The 26078-nt window shown below is 34.2% G+C and overlaps 1 protein-coding gene across 7 annotated transcripts in view; it reads left to right on the forward strand.

Moving 5' to 3' along the window:
- Positions 1-26078, forward strand: part of EHBP1 (EH domain binding protein 1) — a 442694-nt gene that overhangs the window by 340261 nt on the left and 76355 nt on the right. For all 7 annotated transcript variants that reach the window (XM_044264063.1, XM_044264061.1, XM_044264066.1 and 4 more), the window contains 4 exons: positions 1386-1564; positions 2167-2215; positions 6301-7203; positions 14314-14457. In XM_044264063.1, coding sequence (XP_044119998.1) covers positions 1386-1564; positions 2167-2215; positions 6301-7203; positions 14314-14457 — 1275 coding nt within the window. The remainder of the gene's footprint in view (positions 1-1385; positions 1565-2166; positions 2216-6300; positions 7204-14313; positions 14458-26078) is intronic.

Raw genomic sequence — 26078 nt, forward strand, 5'->3', positions numbered from 1 at the left:
CAGCTCATTACATTGGGAATTCCATTTTTACCTACTTCATATTAAGTAGAAGTGATCCAAATTTATTGAATTTAATGGCCTGTGACTTTTTCAGGATTTACTTTGTATAGGTGATTACTTAAAGAACAGCACTTTGCAAGATTCATGTTTGTTTATATAATAGCTTGTTAATCTGATGATTGATTAAAAAATAAGAAATTACATCCTCGGTGTTTCTTAGAGTTTTTTCACAGGAACGGTGAGTGCATAATCACAATTAGATGGAGTTGATGTTTTTAATTGTTTGGCACTAACATGTTTTTGTCAAGTGGGGGCATCATTGGTCTTTCTTAAGTAAGCTGTGTGGCAAGAATGGTTTGCTTGTTAAACTTAAGTGATATTAGAGTCAAATAATCATTCCCCTTTCACCTCTATTTTATGGTTATAGTCAGTACTTTTAACTGATAGCAAAATTTAAAATCCAGAAACATATTAACAGTTTTAGTTTTCTTAATGGTTTTCAGTTGTGCTACCCTCTTAAGTTACCATCACAAAATGTGATTGTTATTCAGTAAAAGAAAGTGATGTGTTTTTAAGAATAATGAAAGTTTAAGATAAAAGTCTTATTAATTTGGGTTTTTGTTTGTTTGTTTGTTTTGTCATCACTGTTTTAAGTATATGAACAAGGGGGAAACCAAAGAATATGGTTAGATTTAACACACCCATGCCCTTATCTGACCTACAACAGTAGCTCTCAGTGATAATTGAAAGATATTTTGAGCAAATCCAAATTACATACTGTCGTGTGGTATTGCCACCAATACCTGACTGGTGCTAATAACTCTAGATGTGTTTTGCCATCATTAAATTTAGATAAGAAATGTCTGAGTATGATTATCATTGTGCCGTCTAAAATGCATGATCACTGCATTTTTTAAAAACTAGGATTTTGATCTAACACACACTAGCACACTCTAACAATTTGTGCTACAGTTAGACTTCAAAATACATTATTTTTAATCTAGTCAGAAAGGGACTATATTTGTACATGATTATATTTGAGGAAAATTTCTTAGGGTATAAGAGTTACACAGATACTCAGATTTAAGTATTTAAATACTTTAATATAATGTTTCCCCATCAGTATAGCTCTTGGCTTGTTCTTATGTATGAGTTTAAAATCTTGCATATCTACATCCTTGTCAGGCAAATGCCATAGGCTAAAACTGAAGATAATAACTTAAGATTCATGTCTCCTTCTTGGAGGTTACAGTTGTCTTGAATTGACAGTTTTGAAGGACCTAAACTGACATCAAAGAGTTTAAATGATCTCGTTAGGTCAATTAATGTTAATTTTCATCTTCCATTAAATTATATTAGTGTTTTTCTCTTTTTCTTTTTTCTAGCCGAGTCCTATCCCAAGTCCTGTTTTGGGGCGAAAGCCAAATGCTAGTCAGTCATTGCTTGTATGGTGCAAAGAAGTTACAAAAAACTATCGAGGAGTGAAAATCACCAATTTTACTACATCGTGGAGAAATGGTTTATCTTTTTGTGCAATATTACACCACTTTAGACCAGATTTAATGTAAGTAGAAACATTTTCCATTCCCTAGAAATATTTTGTAAATAATAGTTTTTTTTTAAAAAACATAATTTCTTAACATGTGTCCTGAAATAGTTGACTTTTTATGTTTATTACCCATACCTTTGTTTTTGAGGAAAGAAAAGTTCTCCCTTCTGAACGCCTAAAACCAGTCTTTCTCTCTTAAAAAAAAAAAAAAAAAATTCCCTCTTAATCTCATACAAAGAACTGACTTCAAATTATTATGAAAATTGTGTGGCTGTTAGAATGAGATGAGACAAATAAGCCGTTAGCTCTTTGTACATTGACAACAAGGGATTACCTCATGGTAAATTTGGTTGTCAAGACTGGTCTCTGGTGCCCTGCCTTAACTTCTCTTTTAGATGGAATGCTTCAGGCAATGAAACATGTAATCACTGTTTTCATTTATTTATTTATTTATTTCCTTAATTTTCCACACTATTAGTTTTGTTGATTGAATTGCTATGAAATTGCTAGTTACTCTTTGCTATTATAGAATGTCAAATTTTTAGATTCAGTTTGTTTTAAAAACAGCTGTTTTTATCAAATACTGTATGTACCTACTGTGCCATTTTCTCCCTCAGTGACTACAAGTCTCTGAATCCTCAAGATATTAAGGAGAACAACAAAAAGGTAAGAATTGCCAAGGAAAAAAATACATAGTTTCAAATTCAACTCCTCTGTGGCTTTTGTTAATTTGGGGAAACTGAGGTGGTTTTCTGAGGTGGTTTTCTGAAGTGGTCACAGAAGGTTGTCTGCTTCCTACAGTTCAAATAGGATGCATGGTTTACTCTAAGTTGTCATAACCTTTAAAGATCACAAGTGCCAGACTGGCATCAGATTTTAATATGTGTATGGACTTCATTAACTGTTAAATATTTATTACAGTATATTGCTTTTAGTCCAGATTTAGCTTTTAAAAAGTGCACCCAAAGCTGTTACACCATAAATGATTATGAGTTTAGAAAAATCTGTTGGGAAGGGATGAGTGCAGGAGCATAATGGGTATGCAAGAAAGAATGCATATGTTCCTAGAAGCAAAAAGATATGAACACTGGGTTCTTTATTTCTTTTTTCTTTTTCTTTTTTTCACTTTCTGATAGACTGTACAGTTTTTCCACAAAATTAATTAGCATACTGAGGTCAGAGCTTCCCAGTTAGGAATACTGATCCTTTCAAACTTATGGGTAGCTGCGTGGGGCTGAGTTGCCAGAAGCCCTTGGGCCAGCTGACTGTGGCCACAGGCTAACTTGCTATTTACCCCAGTATACAGTACAATATTATAGTCATGTATGTGCACTGTGACATGAGAAAGGAGAGAAGCACTAACTCAGCATATAGTAGGTACTCAGTGTGTTTTATGTTGCATTGAATTCTTCAACTGAAAAGTTCATGAAATATGTTGTTTTGGAATAGGAGTTCTTAATCTGGGAGGTATGGGTAGAATCCAGGTGGTTCTTGAACCTGAATAGGGGGGGAAATGGGTTTTATTTTCTTGATTCTTTAAATGAAATTTAGTATTTCTTCAATTATGAATTTAGACAACTTACCACTATAAAGTTAACCATTCCTGAGGTTTATCACCTTGAGAATTTTAGATATTTTGATATCACATTGCAGTTGTAATATCGTCACATATCTTTTAAGCTAATCACTTCTTCAGAATTACAGTTGTTAATACAGTCATAAAAAGCACATGTCTTACTGTTTCTCAAATTCAATTTTACTAATATTTTTTATAGTTTTATTTTTTATATAATTGGTTTCTTCTGTAATCCTGTGTGTTTTAAAAACATAAAGGATTGTTCTGAGAAGGGGTTCATTACCAAAAGGGTTCAGGGAACAAAGTGTTCAATAACCTCTGGTCTAGACTAATGTTTTCATTCTACTTTAAATTAGATAATTAAAACCACCAGTGTTTAAAAAATCTATAAAGGGAACCTTGATAGAAGTTCAGTTAGCAGATGAGAATTTAAGTCAACAAATTTTTTACTTTTATTGCTCTCTGAATCCAAAAATTTGTGTTGTCATTAGAAAACCCTTTTTCTTTACAATGCATGATGCTGGCCTAGAGAAATACATTTTAAAACTGTCAGTTTTTTTACTGAAATATACCATCAAAAAAGGTAATCTTAAAACATCAGGATATTTTTCTTTATAGAAATCACATCTATGGTGGGCATGCTAAGAGTAAGTCATTCTCATGAATTATTTTTTGTATAATTTTGGAGAGCTTGTATCTGTCAAAGTGAAATGCCTGTTTTTTCATCAATTAAATTATATCTTCATATATGGTAGTTATATGCCTGCATTACATTTGAATAAAATACTAAGCTAATTTAAATGCAGACAAAAGTGTTATAAAATAAACCATTATTATTTTTATAAAGTGAAGCTTTTTAAATTACTGTTTGAAATTTTGAAAAGGAAACGTTGTTGATTGTACCCAGCTGTGTATTTTTAAGAGTAAGGAGATTTGCCTTAAAGCTTAGGTCACACTTCTTCACATTATTTTTTCAGTAATAACAATAAGCATGTCTTGGGTTTACGTATTGCTATGTGGAGAAGAATATCCTATTAAATTTTTTCTCAGATCTTCCAAGGCAGATACTTACGGCTTTTTAAAAGGGTTTTAATTTAGATGATCCTATTCATTGAACAGTTGAATAAATAATTGTTATACAATCTTTCCTTTTCATCACTTTGCAACTTCCTACCTGATATCTACGATATCTACGTTGAGTATCAGTTGCTACCTGCAGGTTTATTTCCGGCTTCATACAGTTCTTCCCGATAACCCCGTCTGCCCTTGATTGGACTTAAAGCAGCGAGAGAAACAATGCCTGTGTCTTAAGTTCCATGCAGATGCATAACATAACTGGCAATGACTCCTCCTTACCAATTAAATAACATCTAGGAATGAATAAGACAATTTTCTTGAAAGACCTCTTCTTTTTCTCCACACACAAACAGCTAAAAAGGTGATTTACCACAGGAAAAGAGGTTAACCTATGGGAAAATCCCTTCATAAAATCTTGACCTCGCTTACAAAAAACCCGGTTTGTTTTTAAAAAAAATTTTTTTAAGTGCAGTTAGTGTGCATAAAATGAATTGCTACATGAAGCAAAACATTAGCAGGAGATTCCCCACAAGGAAGCTAATCATTTTCCCAGGTCTGTAAAAAGTGCTAAATAAAAAAGGTATTTACCTGTGACATATGATCTTAACCAGTATGTCAGTGTTTTAGATAATTGGGAAATGTTTAGAATACTGCCTGTGGTGCTTTTCTTGATGGTCTGCAATTGATGTCTGTCAATCAAGTTGTCAAGACACATGAGGAGGAAAATGACTTTAATTTTCCTAAAGCATGTAAAATAACAAACAGGCCTAAACATGCACACCAACTGAACCATTCTCTTGAGTAAATATTTTGAGGTACCTGTATCATGAAACATAGTGCTGTGAAAATTGAAGAGGTTTTAATATTGCAATTTATTTTTCATTTTCTTTCTTACTTCTTCCACAACATTTACTAAACTACAGGAAGAATATGAGACAAGGATTAAATTCAAAGGTAAAAATGCACTTTAACATGTAAGTGCAAAAGAGTAATTCCTTCTAAATTGTTACATAATTCCCTAACCTTTCTTTTAAGAAAAACTTTGAGTTATGATCCTATATCTAGGTTGTTACAAAGGCAGACATTTTATATTCCAAAGTGAGAATACAACTAGAGGGTCTGTATATTTTTAGAGGGTATATCTGAACCTTTAACCGTATTTTTAATGCTTCCTAGCAACACAGTGCTGTTTTAAAGGGTTAGTTCAGGATAGTAATAATTAATTGTAAATTGAGAAACAGCTTTGATTCTTCAAAACTAGAAAAACCTGATGTGTCACAGTCATTTAAAGGCTAACAAAAATAATACAATGCAGCCTCACATTCTCAACTAAGTTGTTCTACTCAAAACATTTCATTCTTTCCAAAATGGATGAAGTGAAAATGCAGTCACTCTTATCATTATGAAAATCAGTCTTAATTGGGCATTTAGAAAATGTGTCTACATTTCTAGGCTTAAATAATTTGTATTTTATACCAGGTAATCCAAGATCAGGTCTTTGGGGATATGTAGCTATCCTTTTTCTTCACAAATCACTGCAGTTATTTGAACATGTTAAAGAGATGTTGATAGGAATGATAAAACTCCAGATTATTATTTCTTTATACCTTAGTTCCTTATAAAAATTGATTCTAAGTTTTTTTGTTTTAATTCTAAATTTTGCTTATTTTCTTTATTAGAAAAGAGCATTTCAATTGTTATCAATTAAGAAACTTTTTTTCTTGTACCTACCCTACTTTTACAAATTTCTGACATGGAATTTTGTTCTGTTTTTGTATCAGTTATATCAGTAACAGAGTATGCCCTCCAACAACAACTACAAAATCCATTAAAATTTTGCTTTTTTTATCCCACTGAGCCACCCAGGCGCCCCGGTTAAAATTTTGCTTTTTTTAAAATGAGAACTAAACTTTATTTTTTAACTTTTTTTATTGAAGTATAATTAACACATAACATTATATTAGTTCTAGGTATGCAGCATAATGATTCAGTAACATTCCCCACAATATGTCTAACTAATATCTATTCTTCTGCTGTTTTTAAAGTGCATGGATTGTTTGAACTATTCAATATAACTTTGTTTTTCCTTTCTTTGAAGGCATATGATGGATTTGCCAGCATAGGAATTTCCCGGTTGTTGGAACCTTCTGATATGGTTTTATTAGCAATTCCTGACAAACTGACTGTTATGACTTACCTCTATCAAATCAGGGCACATTTCAGTGGCCAAGAACTGAATGTTGTCCAGATAGAGGAGAACAGCAGTAAAAGCACATACAAAGTTGGAAACTATGAAACAGATACAAACAGTTCTGTTGATCAGGAAAAATTTTATGCTGAGCTTAGTGATCTGAAACGGGAGCCTGAACTGCAGCAACCTACCAGCGGAGCGGTCGACTTCTTATCACAAGATGACTCTGTATTTGTAAATGATAGTGGGGTTGGAGAGTCAGAAAGTGAACATCAGACTCCTGATGATCATCTTAGTCCAAGCACCGCCTCCCCTTACTGTCGCAGGACTAAAAGTGACACAGAACCCCAAAAGTCCCAGCAGAGCTCTGGAAGGACTTCAGGATCCGATGACCCTGGAATATGTTACAGTATAGATTCGACCCACGCACAAGTTCTGTTAGGCAAGAAGAGACCACTGAAAGCTGAGACTTTAGAATTAAGTGACTTATATGTCAGTGATAAGAAGAAGGATGTGTCTCCACCCTTTATTTGTGAGGAGACAGAGGAACAAAAGCTTCAGACTCTAGACATCAGTAATAACTTGGAAAAAGAAAAATTAGAGAATTCTAGACCCTTAGAGTACAGATCAGATCCTGAATCACCGATCAAAAAACCAAGTTTATCTCCTACTTCCAAACTTGGATACTCATACAATAGAGATGCAGACCTTACAAAGAAAAAACGTACTTCCCTGAGGCAGACAGAGTCTGATCCAGATACTGATAGAACCATTTTAAATCATGCAGATCATTCCACAAAAACAGTCCAGGTAAGTGAGTTAGAATGATGAGTACTATATTTAGTAAATAGTTATTCTGAATATTTTTGGGTTTTTTGTGTTCATAGAGCACTTTCAAATGCTGCAAATGATTAAAGGTGAAGTGTAATTAACCATTATAGAAAAATCTACACTATACCTGCACTTCATTTAAAGTTTATGATATACTATTTTAAGCCTACAAATAAATACAAATTTGAAGATTAAAGAGTAGTGTCAGCTTTTCAAATCAAAATTTTATTTACCTATAAAAACAGAACATTTCACTGTGAGAATAAGTTAAAGATATTTCACTATTCCATTTACTAGGAGTATCATTCTGAAAATGTGTAATGCTAAATTAAATATTTCCCATTTAAAGTATTTTCTTCAAACATTTTAATTGCATTGTAATTGGTGTTTTCAGTTCCATTATTACTTGTGGTTAAAAATTCCAGTAACATCCAGATTCCTCCCCATGAGGGGAATATGAGACAAATTTGACCTTATAATATTTGCTATATTTAATTGAATCTCTGGCACCATCAATTATAAGACATACCATTATTTTATGTACCAAAAGAAAGAAGAACATTGCCAGTAAACTATGATAAATGGTTTTCTTATCACATACAATTTTTATTTTATACCTATTGAATGAATTCTTTTAGACTTATTCAAGCATGAATTTTTTAATCATGTAACACTCTTATGTAAACATAAAAAAGTTTAAGTAAAGTAAATTGGTTAAGATATAACTGATTTAGAATTAGAATTTGAAATCCAACTCTTCTTTTTGATTTGGAATTTTTCCTGGTTTTCCACACAGTGTTGTGCTCTGTGCCATCAGAAGCATGATGTTATAGCAGTAATTCCCAAAGTATGATCTGGAGACCTCTGAGGCTCTCCTAACCTCTTTCAGAGGGCCCCCAAAGTTGAAACTACTTTCATAATAATAATAGAATATTATTTACCTTTTTCACTTTCATTCTCTCACAGCTATACAGTGGTGTTTTCTGGAGGCCACACGATTTGTGATATCTCAAAAGATTGAATATAAAAGTAGATATGAGGGGAGCCTGGGTGGCTCAGTTGGTTGGGCATCTGCCTTTGGCTCAGGTCGTGATCCTGGGGTCCTAGGACCGAGCCCCACATCGAGCTTCCTGCTCAGCAGGGAGTCTACTTCTCCCTCTGACCTTGACCCTCCCCCAACCCCATCTTGTGCTCTGTTTCTCTCACTCTCTCTCAAATAAATAATCTTTTAAAAAAATGTAGATATGAGAATCCAGCTGCCTGCTATTGAGCCAGACATAAAAGAGATTTCCAAAAAATATAAAATAATGCCATTCTCACTTATTTTTTAAGTATTATTATTATTATTATTATTATTTTATTCATTTGACAGAGGGAGAGAAATCACAAGTAGGCAGAGAGGCAGGCAGAGAGAGAGAGAGGGGGGAGGAAGCAGGGAGCCCGACGCAGGGCTCGATCCCAGGACCCTGGGATCATGACCTGAGCCGAAGGCAGAGGCTTTAACCCACTGAGCCACCCAGGCGCCCCATTAAGTATTATTTTTTGTTAGATTGTTAACATCTAATGGGTTTATTATAGTTCTTTTTTTTTTTTTTAAGAATTTTATTTATTTGAGAGAGAGAGAGAGCAATTGGGGGGGGGGTGCATGGAGATAGAGGGAAAAGCAGAATCCCTGCTGAGGCCTGAGCCAGACACGGGCTCAATCCCAGGACACCGAGATCATAACCTCAGTGGAGGGCAGAGAATTAACCAACTGAGCCACCCAGGCACCTCATTATACTTATTTCTAAAGGAATGAATAAATATTTCCAACACTTCTCAGTTTTAATTTCCAAAATGATAGGTATAAATAGATATAACCCACATAAACAAAAGCTTTTTGAGATCCTCAATAATTTTTAAGCACATGTAGGGATTCTGAGACCAAAAAATTTGAGACCTCTGAATTACACCAAATTTCTCTACAGTTGTCTCTGGGGTTTTCTTTTCAGTAATATTCATTGATAATAGCACTTTCTTGACCTTATCAGAAGATCCCAAGATAAGATTTTCGGATAATAACCTGGAGTTATATTCCATTTTTAAATACTACTCAAGTGGTTGTTGACTGAAACATCAAGGGATTGAAGTCTTGTCACCTGAAATAACAAACACATGCATAGGTAGGCATTGATGGCTATCTTGACTACCATCTGGCTGGCAAAGATTATAAGATGCCATCAATTTTAAGTTTTCAGAGGTGTTAAGAAAACATATACATCTTTGAATCAAGGAAATAGAGTAGCTAACAAAGCAAGCCACTGTTCTTCTAGTCAAAAATCTCAAGTCAAAGGTTCTAAGTACATAACTTTTAGTACAAAAAAGCTTTCAAGTGATCAGATACAGCATACATAGCAAATAATTGAGAAATATCTAGCGGGGCTCCTGGGTGGCTCAGTTGGTTAAGCATCTGCCTTCTGCTCATGTCACGATCCCAGGGTTCTGGGATCATTTCTGGGATCCATCCTGGGATGAAGCCTCCTGTCGGGCTCCCTGCTCAGTGGGGAGTCTGCTTCTCCCTCTCTCTCTGACCCTTCCCTCCAGCTTGTGCTCTCTCTCTCTGTCTCTCCCTCAAATGAATAAATAAAATCTTTAAAAAAGAAAGAAAGAAAAGGGACGCCTGGGTGGCGCAGTTGGTTGGACGACTGCCTTCGGCTCAGGGCGTGATCCTGGAGTCCCGGGATCGAGTCCCACATCAGGCTCCCAGCTCCATGGGGAGTCTGCTTCGCTCTCTGACCTTCTCCTCGCTCATGCTCTCTCTCACTGTCTCTCTCTCTCAAATAAATAAATAAAATCTTTAAAAAAAAAAAAAAAAGAAAGAAAGAAAGAAAAAAAAGGGAAAGAAAGGAAGAAAAGAAAGATAGAAAGAAAGAAACATCTAGCGATTAACAACTGCAGAATTTGGTGAGCCTAATTTCTAAGTATTACCCAAGACAGATTTTTCTTATAACCCAGATTTGTAAGGTAAATGTATTTAGCTAAATCTAGAAATTGATTAATGTTTAAAAATTAAAAATACTCCAGACTGGGAATCAGTACATCTGGATTCTCATCTTGATTCTGCTAATAATTACCAGTGTGACATGTTAATTAGCCATTTAAATATTTTAAATCTGATTTTCCACATATGTTAAATGAAATAATCTCTAAGAGTCTTTTTAGCTCTAAAACTCTATCACATCTTAGGGGTGCCTGGGTGGCTCAGTTGGTTAAGCCTCTGCCTTCGGCTTTCGGCTCAGGTCATGATCTCAGGGTCTTGGGATCAAGCCCTGCATCAGGCTCCCTGCTTGGCAGGAAGCCTGCTTCTCACTCTCCCACAACCCCTGGCTTGTGTTCCTCTCTCACTGTGTTTTTCACTGTCAAATAAGTAAATAAAATCTTAAAAAAAAAAAAAAATAGAGGCAATATCTATTTACAACTTCATATATGTTTGTTTATTGTCCCTTGATTTAATGGTCAGTATTTTGTTTAGGGTAAAGTTAAAAGTTTGTTATTTTTTATTTTTTTGTCAGAAGTACTGCCTGATACAAAAAATTGTAATGTGACTATAATATTTCATAGGTTTTTAAAATTGGACAATTTTAGCATCTAAATTTGAATAATAAAAAAAATCTGTTTTTCTTTTACACACACTGTTTCATCAGTGCAAAGATATGCATCTTTTTATATTTTAACTTCTCTGAAATCAAGATCCTACTTATAATAGATAGTATGTTAGAGTTTGACAGTGTTTGTTCTTTCTTAGTCATTCATAAAATAATAATATGTCTAGTAACTAATGACATTAAATTAGAGGAAATTTGATGATTTAATATGGCTGTATAGCATTGAAAGTCATAATGTTGCTCATTTGAGTGGCTAATACATATGATGACCTTTATATATCTTACACATATCTCTCTTAAACTTTGTAACCCATGAGGTAAGTGTTTAAATTCTACTTAATATATGGGAAGACTGGGCTTTACAGAGTTGCCTAAGGTGACTTAATAAGTGTTAAAGTTTGAATTCAAAACCAGTGTTTTCTGACTCCAGAGTCTGTGCTTCTAAGCTATATATTCTATATTCATACTATCTCTTCAACATAATAGCACTAAAGATCAGCCCAGATGTAAAATAGTCAAATTTACTGAAGGGAAATTTAGCAATATACATCAAGTCCCTTAAAAATGTTCATCTCATTAGATTCTGCCTCCAGGAATTATTTTCTCTAGGATAATCAGAATTGTATACAAGAATTTATGTATAAAGATTTTTTTTTTTTTTAAGAGAGAGAGCGGGAGGTTGGGAGGAGGGTGGGAATGGCAGAGGGTGAGGGAGAGAATCTTAAGCAGGCTGCATGCCTATGCAAAGCCCAGTGTGGGGCTTGATCTCATGACCTCATGACCTGCACCCAAATCAAGAGTCAGGTCATGAGATCAAGCCCCACACTGGGCTCATGGGAAAGAAGTCTATTTAAATCTTCTGCCTATTATTTAATTGGATTGCTATTGAGTTATATGAGTTCTTTATATATTTTGGATATTAACCCCTTCCCAGATACATGATTTGCATATGTTTTCTCTGATTCCCTAGACTAGCTTTTTGTTTTGTGGATATTTTCCCTGACTCTGCAGAAACTTTTTATTTAGACTTAGTCCCATTTGTTTATTTTTGCCTTTGTTGCCTTTGCTTTTGGTGTCAAATCCAAAAAAATCATCACCAAGACTGTTGTCAAGGAGCTTACCACCTATGTTTTCTTCTAAGAGTTTTATGGTTTCAGATATTTTTTTGTTTAAGTGTTTAATCCATTTTGAGTTAATAGGCACCTGGTTTTATTCTTTTGCATGTGACTCTCTGGTTTTCCCAACACCATTTATTGAAGAGACTGTCTTTTCCCCATTGTATATTTTTAACTCCTTTGTTGTAAATTAATTGACCATATATGCTTGGGTTTATTTCTGTGCTCTCTATTTTGTTCTCTTGATCTATGTGTCTGTTTTTATGCCAGTACCATACTGTTTTGATTACTGTAGGTTTGTGATATAGTTTGAAATCAGGGAACATGATGCCACTGATTATTTTTCCTTTTCTTTTTACTTTTATGTATTTTCTAAAATTTTTATAATAAATATGAATCGTATTTATAATCAGAAAAAAGTTTATTTCTGTGTGCTCTTAAGACCAAAGCAGTCTTTCACTGTCTGTGTAGCTAACTGGAATCCCTAAATGTCTGTAGACTCATGGAATTTAGAACCAGTAGGATTTTTTTTTTAAGATTATATTTATTTATTTGAGAGAGAGAACACGAGCTGGGGAAAGGCAGGTGCAGAGGGAGAAGGAGAAGAAGACTCTTTGCTGAGCAGGGAGCCCCATGCAGACACTTAACTGACTGAGCCACCAAGGCATCCCTAGAACCAGTAGGATCGTAAAGATGATATATTCTAGTTACCAGTTTTAGAGCTAGTGGGATTTCAAACGAGGCAATTGAAATATTTTTAAAAATATAATAATAGTTAACATTTTTCTAGTGCTCAGTACATTACATTATTTCACTTAATCTTTATACTTATGAGCGTTGGTCTATTTTATCCCCATTTTACAAATGAGGAAACTGAGGTGTAGAGAGATTGAGTAAATAGGTCCACAATTAGGTGTTGTATCTAGTATTTGAACCAAGGTCTTTCTTACTCCAAGGTACTTAAGTGTCATGTAAGGAAATACAGTATAGCTTTTTAAGTGACCTCTTCAGTGTTACATTGCTTATTATTAGTGGAAGAAGGATTAATAGCCTGATGTCTTGACTGCAAGCCTGATGTCTTAACTGCAAGACATGTCTTGACTGCAGTGTTCCCTTTAATTAATCTGGTCTGTTTTAGATAAAGTGTTGATTTGTAACTAGAATGACCAATCCTATTCTATTGTGTCCTATACACATGACGAAAAGTCTATCATTATCACTTATACATTTCAATTATAACTATTAAGTGAAGAATTTTTGTTTAATCCTCTTAAAATCTTGGGTGATGAAAATGTTCTGGAATTAGATAGTGTTGATGGTTCACAACCTTGTGAATGTAGTAAAAACCACTGAACTGCATACTTTTAAAAAACTTCCCTTGCTTGAGACTGCAGGAGTTTAAAAAAAGTTATATTAAAACATAAAAATCTCAGTGAGACCTAAAAATCATATAATAATTTTTTAAGTTTCACATTATGCCAAATAAAGTTATATGTTTACTGTTTATTACCTCTTCCTTCACCATGAATGCTACTTAAAATGAATCAAAACTATACAATGACAGGGAAGAAATCAAATATCAGAGTAATAGTAATAGCTATCTAAAGCCAGAAGTTGGCTATTTTTTGGAAGAAAAAAGGAATTTGAACTATAAACATTATGGATATTTGTGCTTTGAATTAATGTTATCATTTGAGAACTGATTTCCATTGATGGTCATTACCTGTTGTTACCCAAAAATATATTGTAATATTACAAATCAATCCAAGAAAATACTCTTCCATTGCTGATGTAGTTAATTGTTTTGTTGTAAGGTAGGTGAGCATTAGAGAAAACCAGGTTTTTTTTTTTAAACAAAATATGATAGTTTTGAATTTTCTATAAATGTTAATTGTCAAGGATTTAAAGGATTATTGCACAAATGTTTAATATCTTTCAACAAATAAATTTGGAAGATACCTTATTATCAGTCCTATAAAACTATAAGAAATGAAATTTTTTTAAATGTCTTTTCCAGGTTATATTGTGATTAGCAAATATGAAGAATGTATATAATATACACATGGACATTATATTTTATGGGAATATATTCTAACACAAATGGAAGTTAAATGTAATCCAGCATCAGGTAGTAAAGATATACTTCCTGTGTGTCAAGATGTTCTATAGTTTCTAGTCAACATTAATATTTTCTTTAAGTAATCTTATAAAACTACAGTCTTATTCCTGATCTCTGTTATTTTGACAGATAACAAAACCATTGATTAATCTATAAATATAGGTTATATGGGGCTTTTTTGAGTTCCTAATTCTGTATTTTTGGTTTTAAGCATCGAATGTTATCAAGACAAGAAGAACTTAAAGAAAGAGCAAGAGTTCTGCTTGAGCAAGCAAGAAGAGATGCAGCTTTAAAAGCGGGGAATAAACAGAATACGAACACAGCCACACCACTCTGCAACAGGCAGCTAAGTGATGTGAGGAACTTTGGTTAAAAAGCCATAGATTGTTAATTGCAATCATGGGGGTGAGGGGAGTAATTTATTTATACTTTTGCTAAGTCTTTTTTTAAGTTTTTAATTTCAGTTAGTTAATGTACAGTGTTATATTAGCTTAGGTGTACAATATAGTGGTTCAACAATTCTATATATCACCTGGTGCTCATCATGACAAGAACACTTACAAATCCATCACCTAGTTCACCCATCTCCCTACCCACCTTCCCTCTGGGAACCATCAGTTTGTTCTTGCTAAATCATTTTCCATAGACTTTTAATATGAGGTGGCGGAGTGAGGGGGGTCACTTGGTATATTTATTGAGCTGATAAATTCATACTTGGAAGAACATGTTGTAATTATTTCTATACAACAGTGTCAGCTATGAGGAAAAGTCAGATTTTAGAATATAATTTCTACATACACATGAATAATCTATTTTTATTAATTTACATTTTGTAACTTAATTATACTTTCTTTAAGATTATATTTTAGCTATGGAAGTTAATTTTCTTGGAAATATTAGAATCTAATAATGATGCCTACCATTTATTGAATAGCTGCCATTTAATGCAGGCTCCATAATGGATGGGGGTTTTTTTGTTTGGCTTTTTTTAAGGTTTTACTTATTTATTTGACAGAGATCACAAGTAGGCAGAGAGGCAGGCAGAGACAGAAGGGGGAAGCAGGCTCCCCCTTCTGAGCAGAGAGTCTGATGTGGGGCTCAATCCCAGGTCCCCGAAATCATGACCTGAGCCGAAGGCAGAGGCTTAACCCACTGAGCCACCCAGGGGCCCCTTTGATGGATGTTTTATATAATTTTTATTTTACTTAACTCCATGAAATAGATGTTCAACAACTTTCCAGATAAGAAAACTGGGACTGATAGGTAAGATAATTTGTACAAAGTTGCAGAATTAGTAAATGATGAATCTAGGATTTGAACTTGAGCTTTCTGAGACTATAGAATTAGTGCTCTTCTCTATCATACACTGCCACCCCTAAATTAAACCACATTTTTAGAGGTGCCTGGATGACTCAGTCAGTTAAGTGGCTGCCTTCACCTCGGGTCATGATCCCATCGGGCTGCACATCGGGCTCCCTGCTCAGCTGGGAGCCTGCTTCTCCCTCTCCCTCTGTCTGCCATTGACCCTGCTTGTGCTCTCTCCCTGTCAAAATAAATAAATAAAATTTGTAAAAATAAATAAAAATAAAAAATTTTAAAACCCCACATTTTTATATATATTTTTGTGTAGTGCTTCACAAATAATAATGAATACATGATAATTAAAACCCATAAATTTGAGGGAACAGATTCTTCATGAATCTGAAAACTATGACGTTCTGCCTTACCATCAGACTCACATATACAAAACTGCATGCTCTTTTTTTTTTTTTTAATTAAGATTTTATTTTTTCAGAGCAGTTTTAGGTTCACAGCAGAATTGAGGGGAAGGTACAGAGATTTCCCATATATACCCTGCACCTACACATGCATGGCCTCTCCTCTTAATGACATCCCACATTAGAGTGATACATTTGTTAGACACTGACACATCATAATCACCCAAAGTCCATAGCTTACATTGTGGTTCCCTCTTGGTATTTTACATCCTATGAATTGGACAAATGTGTACGGATTTTCTAAGAATTTTTTATTGCACCTTCCACCACTCCCAAGCCCTGCGACCTAATTTCACTGTCTATAATTTTGCCTTTTTCAGAAGGTCATAGAGTTGGAATCATAGGGTTTATAGCCTTTTCTGATTGTCTTCCTTCACCTAGTAATATGCATTTAAGGTTCTTCCATGTTTTTCACCGCTAGAAAGATCCATTTCTTTTTGTGCTGAATACTATTCCCTCGTCTGGATGTACCACAGCTTTTGCATTCACCTACTAAAGGACATCTTGTTTGCTTCCAGTTTTAGATGATTATGAATAAAGCTGCTATAATCATTCACATACAGGTGTTTGTGTGGAGACAAGTTTTTAACTTCTTTGGGTAATTACCAGGGAGTGTGATTGCTAGGAGTATGTTTACTTTCATAAGAAGTTGCCAAACTGTCTTCTGAAATCTCTGTCCCATCTTGTATTCCCACTAGTAGTGTGTGAGAGTTCTTGTGGTGCTCCACGTCTTCACTCAGCGTTGAGTGTTGCCGGTGTTCCAGATATTGGCCATTCTAATAGGTGTTTAGTGGTATCTAATTGTTTTAATTTACATTTCCCTCATGACAAATGATGTGAAGCATCTTTTCATGCATAATTGCAATCTGTAAATCTTCCTTTGGTGAGGTGTCTATAAGGGTCACTGATCCATTTTTTGATCAGGTTGGTTGCTTTTTTATTGCTGAGTTTCAGTAGTTCTTTGTATATTTTGGATAAAGCCTTTTATCAGATGTGTCTGTTGCAAATTGAGTGTTCCTACTGATTAACATAGAATATCTCTTCATTTATTTAATTTTTTGATTTCCTTATATTCCTCATATAGATCTTATACATATTTTGTTAGATTTCATTAATGTGAATGGATTTTGTTCTTAATTTCAAATTCCACTTGTTCACTGCTGGTATATTGGAAAGCAGATGTCTTTTGAATATTAACCTTATATCCTACAGCCTTGCTATAATTGCTTTTTAGTTCCAGGAGATTCTTTTTTCCCAATTCTTTCAGATTTTCTATATAGGTGATTTTGTCATCTGTGATCAGACACTTATTTCTTCCTATCCATGCACATGTTTGAACCTTCCTTTCAGGTATGAGCTTAATAACCTCTGACCTTGAGCAGTGCTTTTCACACGACAAGTTTTTACAGAATAATATGATATAAAAGCAGTTTAGTGGTCTGCAGTAATTAGTTTATTTTTAATAAAAAGGAATATAATAGTGCTCGCTTCGGCAGCACATATACTAAAAAGGAATATAATAGAATCAGATAGAGATCTCAGAATTCATCACATATAGTAAGCATAGTATTTTTGTCTGAAACTTCCTTTAGTTATGTGGACATATGTGCTTCTTCAATCTTGATATAAAACATATTTAACAAACAAAAAAGACCATATTTTTAAGCTGTAGTTCATGATAAAAATGAGAAACCCAAATCTACTGGGCCATCTTTGAAGTTCCGTAACCTCTATGCCAACTCTTTCAATGCCTAGCCATATGTTAGATCATTGATTTGTTGGTCATTTGCCAGATATTTATTGAGTGTCTGAACTAAGTATTTTCATGGTGACAGAAAAGGTTAAGCTTCTTCCATTTTGGAGTTTATATTATGATGGGAAGAGACAGATAATAATAAATAACTAGAGTGTGAAAACTGTGTGGCCTAGTAGAGGATAATTTAAATAAGTGAGTGCTTGAGTGATTTGAGGAGGGGGCATTTGAACTAAGATATGATGGATGAAAAGGATCCAGTCAAGTGAAGAACCACAGAAGGAATTATCCCTTTAAAAAGAAAGTTATTTTGGGGATGCCTGGGTGGCTCAGTCAGTTAAGCATCAATTTCTTGATTTCTTATTGGGTCATGATCTCAGAGTTCTGAGATCGAGTCCGTCATTGGGCTCAGTGCTGGATGTGGAGCCTGCTGAAGATTCTCTCTCCCCATCTCTTAAAAAAATTTTTTTTAAATTAAAAACAAAATTTTAAATTAAAAAGAAATTTTTTTAAGTTATTTTGTTGATGTTATATGTTATTTGTGATAAACTTTGTTTTATAATTATTTCAGGCTCTAAAAATCACGGAGAATGAATATAGCTCTATATTGTTCCAGTATGTTGATTTTAAATTCAGAATACCTGAGATTTAAATGATCAAGTAGATTTTATTTTTATTTTATTTAAATGATTTAAATGGCCAAGTAGATTTTAAAACCAGTTACTTTACCTATGTGTGAATTTTACATATATAAATAATTATCATTGAATGTTTACTGAGCACTTGCTGTTTATCAAGCAGGATTCTAAGTGGTTTAACATGGATTTTCTCATTTAATCTCCACAATAATTGTATGAGTTAAGTGTTATCATCCCTATTTTACAGTTGAGAAAACTGACAAATTAATGAATTGCCCATGGTGACACTGTTAAAAGTAACAGAGCCAAGAATTGAACCTAGACTTTTTGATTTCAGAGACTTTGTCTCTAAAGCATTGTGTTATATTTTCTTCTTTATTTTTCTGACATCCTTGTGAAATAGAAATAGATACTATTGTTTTATCTTTTATATTAAGATTAAGAAAATGAGTTGGGAAAGAATGTTTAAATTTACCTAGGGTTGTAGACAGTGACACATGAGGCTTACTTAGAATTCAAGTATCCTGACTTTTTAAAAAGGTGGTGTTTAGTTTTTCATTTGGTTCAGACTTTTACAAATATTTTATGGGTCATCCCTTTTGTTTAAGGCACCAGTAATCTATACTCTGTATTTTTCAAGTAAAACTTTGAAACTTTTATTTAAATTATACTGGTGTGAATTCAACATTGAAATTATTAAAATCTCTCTCTTTTTAAAATTTTATTTTTACATAATCTCTACACCCAACATGAGATTCAAACTCACAACCCTGATATCAGGAGTTGCATGATTTTTTTTTTTTTTAAAGATTTTATTTATTTATTTGACAGAGAGATCACAAGTAGGCAAAGAGTCAGGCAGAGAGAGAGAGAGAAGCAGGCTCCCTGCTGAGCAAAGAGCCCGATGCGGGACTCGATCCCAGGACTCTGAGATCATGACCCAAGCCGAAGGCAGCGGCTCAATCCACCGAGCCACCCAGGTGCCCCCAGGAGTTGCATGATCTTATGACTGAGACAGACAGGCACCCCAAGCTATCTTTTTTTTTTTTTTTTAAAGATTTTATTTATTTATTTGACAGAGGGAGAGAGCACAAGCAGGTGGAGTGGCAGGCAGAGGGAGAGGGAGAAGCAGGCTCTCTCCTGAGCAGGGAGTCCGATGTAGGGCTAGATTCCAGGACCCTGGGATAATGACCTGAGCTGAAGGCAACCACTTAACCCACTGAGCCACCCAAGTGCCCCTCCCCCAAACATCTCTTATTCTGTGTTGTGACATCTTACCATATCTAAAATATATAGCTTGGATTTTAAGAAACATGATGCTGGTGATGTTTTATTGATGACTCTTTTATACTGCTGGTCTCATGTAACTTGCCACACTTTTCTGGAAAGAAATGTTCGTTCCCCTTTACCCAGGAATTCTATTAACAAAGATCCGTATGCAGGTTTTCATCACAATGTTATTTGTAATAGCAAAAACTAAAAAAATGGTAATTTTGCAAAATAGAGGAATGATCAAATAAATTATAGCATAAATATACTTGTTATGTAGATATTTAAACATCTATACAATAATGTCTTAAAAGAATATTGAAAGGACATGGGAGAATGCTCACAATGTCCTTTTGTATAAAAAGAAGTCTGTAAAATATATATGGCATATAAACTCCATTTTGAAATGATAGAGACTTTTTTTATATGCACTGAAAAGGACAGAAAGGAAAATCATCAAAATAGTAGCAGTATTTATCTCTACGGGGTAGTATAACAAATGGCTTTTATGGGATTTTTTTTCCTTTTATTCTTTAGGTTATAAAAATATGACATGCTAAGATAATTATTTTAAGGTAGGGAAATTTTTGGTACCCAAAAGAAGTATTTTTGGCACATTATTTTCTTAGTGTACCCAAACCAACTTGACTTCAGTATTTCTAAGATAATGTATATATATGTGTGTGTTAAGAAGAGAGACGTGGTAAGAGCTCTTCACTTCTACAGTTGATGATAGTAACTTGTGGCTCTGTGTGGAATAAATGGCAGATTTAAGAAATAGCAGTCCTGTTCACACTGAGAAGACAAGAATTTCTCAATGACTACTCTTTGTGATTGATGAGTAATAATCATGGTATCTCATAAAATATCTCATTGTTTCTTGGACTACCACCAATGTGACTTGGGTTGTCTTGTGTTCATTTATTGTTATAGTATTTGTTTTTCCCAGAAAGAGCAGCTCCATCCTGCATGGTTAGCTGGCTACATGGCACACTGGTAACTCTATTGCATTTGTTTCCCATTTACCCAAGGTTGTATCCTATTGCAAATGAAACCATGCTTTAAACAGTCCCCAAAATATTTTCTTTACCATTCCTCTTTCCGGTTATCTTTTGTTTCATAAAAAATTCATCTTACTGGCATGAAATAGCCATTGGTTATGCTCACATATTTGTGATTTAGGCATTAGAATAGGATACTGTGGGAATGGCTTATTTCTGTTCCACAGTGTCTGGGACTGGGTTTTGGTGAGGACCTCTGCTAGACTATCAGTTGGTCTAGCCTCTCCATGTTTTCTCTCCACTTGGGCTAGTTGCAGCTTCCTCATAGCATGGTGGCTGAGTCTATGAGCAAATGTTCCGGGAGAATAAGGTAGACATGCATGGCATTCTGATCTATCTTTAAAAGTCATGTTGTGTCACTTTGCTACACTGGTGGCCTAAGCAGACACAAGGTTCTTTTAACCCACTGAGCCACCCAGGCACCCCCAGACACAAGGTTCTACCCAGTTTTAAGTACCAGAGACATAGGTCCACACCACTGAATGAGAGGAGTGTCAAAGTTGTGGTTTAGCAAGAGTATGTGGTATAGGAGATAGTGTTGCAGCCTCTTCTCAGTTATAGTTTAAACTCCTGTTTGGGGTGCCTGGTTGGCTCAGTCAGTTAAGCATCTGACTCTTGATTTCAGCTCAGGTCATAATCTCAGGGTCATGAGATTGAGCCCAGATTGGGTTCCTCTCTCCCTTTCCCCCTCCAAAACCTGTTCCAATAAAATAAAATAAAAAATAAATTCTGTTTTAAAACTTTCTTGTGTGTGCTACTGTAGCTCATTTTTCAGATAAGCCAAGGCCTGTGTAGATGTGTTATGAAGAGAATCAAATTTCATGAAGTTGGTAGTGTATTTTGTGATTGTTATTCTAGTTTTGACACTTGGTACTCTGTGAGGCTTGTAACTTATACTAATGAAATGATGTAACAAGGAGAATATAAAGTGGCAGATCAGTCTGGTTGCACAGATACAGAAATTAGACCTTCCTGTTGCTTTTTTAGATTTTCAATTTAGTATGCAGTTTGATGCCAGGTCGATATATTTTCCAAGGACATAATAGTTTTCTTAATTTGATCGTTTTCTTTATAATTTCTGATAGCTCTTGTACATACAGATTAGAATTATTTGGCAATACTGTCCATATTTTCAAAAACTAGTATAGCCAACTTGGGACACAAAAGAAAGAGGAAAAATGCTCGGTTTCATCTTTGGAGCAATTGAATGTGAATTAAGTGATACTAAAACTGGAAAATGCTTAATTTCTCTAAATCTGTTTTTCCATTTTTAAATGAAAGCAAAATTCTTTTTTTTTTTTTTTCTTGTGTGACATTCAAATTAATAGGTGTCCACGGTGAAGGGGGTAAGGGAACCATGACTAATGCCTTTCCCACTTCAGTGTCAGCATCTCTTTCACTCTGAAGAGATCAAAAGGCTTCTGGTAAATAAAAAGAAGGTCTAACTGAAAAAAAAAAAAAAGCTGGCATCTAATTTAGTGAACTCACTGCTACTGTTTTCCCTTATTTATGTGTTTTAATTTGTGCCTTAATTTACAGTTCTCTTATTTTAAATTTTTTTGTAAATTATCTTGCCCATCATAATGTATATACCACTGTACTGAAAGTCGAGTTGCTGGAGGGGAGAGATACCTGCTGCTACCCATTCCTTTTTGTGTTCTTAGTTTAGCTGAGAATTTCTAAGAGTTAAAAAAAAAAAAAAAAAAAAAAAAAGTGGTACCCAGGAGTGACCTTAAGTATTGAATAAATGAGACATTGACCTTAAATCTTTAAGAGTTCACTGAAGAGCTTACTGTTCCATACTGAAGATGACTCCACACTGATTTAGGACTTTGTCAGTAAATTCCATCTTTTCTCCTTCTGAACTCTGCTTCTTCTCTTCTCTTTTCTTCTCTTTTCTTCTTTCTTTTAAGAGAGAGAACATGAGTGAGTAGGGGGAGGGAGAGAGAATCTTAAGCAGGCTCCATGCCCAGTGCCGAGCCCAATGTGGGCCTTGATCTCATGACCCTGAGATCATGACCTGAGCTGAAATAAAGAGTTGGTTGCTTAACAGACTGAGACACCCCTCAACTCATTTCTATAAAAGTAACCTAGGACCTTCTGATAAACACCAAGAAGAATGAGAAGAGCTATTTAAATAATTGGTGTTGGAGTACCTGATGCATATAGTGTGGGACAGTGTCCATGTACTGAGTATAGGTTACCTCCTTTTAAGACTTTTTTATCTAGTTCTGAGCTGAGAGAAAGTGAGAATTTACAGAGGATTCAGAGAAATAAAGGCCTGAAAGCAAATATCTACATAAATGGAAAGACAGGCTTATAAAATATTAAAGAAGAGAAAAATGGGAAGTAGTGTAAGTACTAATTTGAGTATAGGGAAGCTTAAAATCTTTCTGGTTACTCCTTCCTGCTTACCAAGAGAATAACTTCCCACCTTCACAGAATGGCCTTATACAAAGGTCCATGCAAATCATTTTCCCTCCCTTTCTATCCTCATCTCCCTGACCCCCACTCCACAGTCTCAATCTACCAAGATGCCGGCAGTGAGACTGTTGCATAGTTTTCAATTCCTGCATTAAGCATTGGCTGTTCTCTCCCTGAAATGCCCCTCTTTCCTTGTTAGTTTCCACTGAAATACATCTTCTAGGAGTATCTGTATCATGACGCCTTCCAGTAAAGTTATTCTCCTTCCTCCTATCTTTTTCTAATATGCTGTACATATCTCTCTCATTGCATTTATCCCATACCATTATCTAATTACACATCTTTCTCCCACTCAGCTGTGAGCTATTCACAGTACAAAAACCTGATATTCCTATCACCAAGTTTTAAGTAAATGTTTATTCAATGAATAAATGAAGGAAATAAAGACAGGCAATTTTTAATATTTTCTCAGTGTCAACTAATAAAAATATGAGCTTAAACATGAAAAATCTGGGTTACTATAGGGAGTTTCTTGGTAATAAAGGTTTGTAAACAGGGAAGATATCTCTCTGTAAGTCTTTAAAGCAGAATTGATTATCAGTGAGCAGAAAAGTGTCCATCCCTGTTTATTGAGTTAGTTATAGAGATGACATTGGCCACCTTGGAACTTAAAGTTCCCCATATCATCCATTTCTTCCGTTTTTGAATCCTACATTGTGATACCTTTCTTTGTTGTTATGACATGTATGCACCAAATCCTTACACACATCTGTCCTTCCCATATGCTGACCTCTGATTAGAGTTCAGCTCCCAACTCCACCTTGAAGCACACCACTCTACCAAACATTCCCTCTTGTATAAATTAGTATAGCTTTAGGTTGGAAGGCTGGGAAGCAATTTCTAAGACACTGAAAACAACTCTAGGTAACATTATCTGGTGGATCCTTGTGTACAGACTCTACTTAAATTATACTCAGGAAAGAGTCAAGCTGTAATTTATTTTAAATGGCAACTCACAAACACAGATATTATAAACCTTTTAATTTTTCTTAATTTTTGTCATGACCTGTATTGCATGTTTTAATGAGAACTTGCTAAGCTAGCACATATTGTATTTAAATCTCTTTTAGTAGTTGATATGATTCATTTGTGCATCTGGTTTTTTAGGTGTTTATTTAACCTGTTTCAGGTGTTTTCCTGAAATAATTTTTCTATGGAAAACATTTTATTGCTCTGAATCACTATGAATAATATTTTTTTGCTTCCTAGTCCTATTGTTCTGTGAAGATTTTCTTATGTTACATTTGATTAATGCAGATTTTAGGTATGATATTTGTTTTGTTCATGGTTTTTCATATGCACTTAAAATAATTTTTTTCAAAGTACAACTTGAGTTTAGCAAGTTTGACAGTCTAGCCATTATATAATCCAAAGGAGCTTCCTTCATTAAAAAGTATATTTAAACACACTCTGAGAAAAATCTAAAATTTTTTTTTAAGAAAAAAAATTCCTTTTCTATTATTTTTCATTATTTCCCCAAACACTCTCTTCCCAAGAAATGCACAAATAGAATTTAACAATTTAGTCTATTTCAGTCTCTTTTGCTTGATACTTTGCATTTTCATTGCTTTTTAAAAAATAAACTTAATAAATCCATTACTTTTAATAATGCTCGTATAATTATATAGATCACTGAAAGAGATGTTTGCAGTTATGTGCTAAAGGTTAGGGTCAGTATACTCCAAGAATCCTGCTGCTCACAGTCTTTGAAATTGTTAGGATATTTGTGAAGCACTTTGAACATATCAGAAGAATGATGCCATATAAGTTTAATTATTACTTTTATGTTTTTAAGAAAGAATAAAATCTATTTTATAAGTAAAAAGTCTAAAAAGAATTGGGGTAATTCTTTAATTTATAAATATGTTTTGTTTTTAGTTTTTTGAGCTATAAATTACGTAGCAAAAGAAAATGGCTTGCCGATACTTGTTGGTACCCAGCAGTTGTTGTTTTGTTTTGTTTTTTAAAGAAAAATCAGAAAAGAATGACATTGTTATAAAACAGACTTAAAGTTTTTTCCTGAATTTTAATCTGCAAGGATAATGAGTGACTCACTACAATCAATTGGTTAGGAGCCCATCCTCGTGTAATAGGATCAAACTGCAAGGTATTAGCAAGTCCTAGAAGGTTTGCAAGAATATTTGAATCCTCTAAGGAAAACTACATGGGAAAGGATTTTCAGTTTGGTCAGTCTTTAGTTAACTGTAAGGACCAGTAATAAAAAAAGAAAGAAAGAAATACAGTGACCTTTTTTATTTTTCCTTCTGGTCTTTCATAATGAATCTAAAAGGCTTATTTGGTGAGACCCAAAAGAATGCAAGCTGCTCTTCTGTGAGTTAAACCTTTAACAGGTATTTCATTGCTGCGAAGAGGTAGGACATCAACCTTGTACTTTTGATGTTAATTGGAAAATATTGATTTTAATGGAACTAGTCTGTCATTCTGATAATTGTAGCAGATTTAGATAAGATCATGAGATCTTTTCCAGATAATAGAAGAAGCAGTTACCATCCAATTGGTAAAAAACACTAACCATCATTTTGGTAATACCTGAAGATAGAAACTTTTCGCATAGTTTTTATGTTTGTGTGTATTCTAATTATGTACCATCATAAAAATGTGTATGATATAAGATTATATTCTGTGTTTATGAACACTGTCTATATTACAACAAAATGGTTAGCCTATAGGAATTAAGCTTGAAAATTAAGGTCAAGCTAAACGTTTTATTTTTCCAAATTACACATATTATCAGTTCTATTACTAGGAAGAAGTAGTTAACTTTGGATTTGTAATTTTAAAAGAACATCAAATATTACAAAAAGAAATCTAACCCTTTAATAGTATATGGAGTGAAAGCTTTGTCTTATTTAGAGATTTTTATTCTCTATATAAGCTGGAATGTCTATACCCAGGACACTAAGATGAAAATGTATTCCTTATTTCTTACTCCAGCACAATTGACAGATTTAATGTACATAATCCGTTTCAGA

This window comes from Neovison vison, chromosome 8 (assembly GCF_020171115.1).
Source record: "Neovison vison isolate M4711 chromosome 8, ASM_NN_V1, whole genome shotgun sequence".
Taxonomy (NCBI): Eukaryota; Metazoa; Chordata; class Mammalia; order Carnivora; family Mustelidae; genus Neogale; species Neogale vison.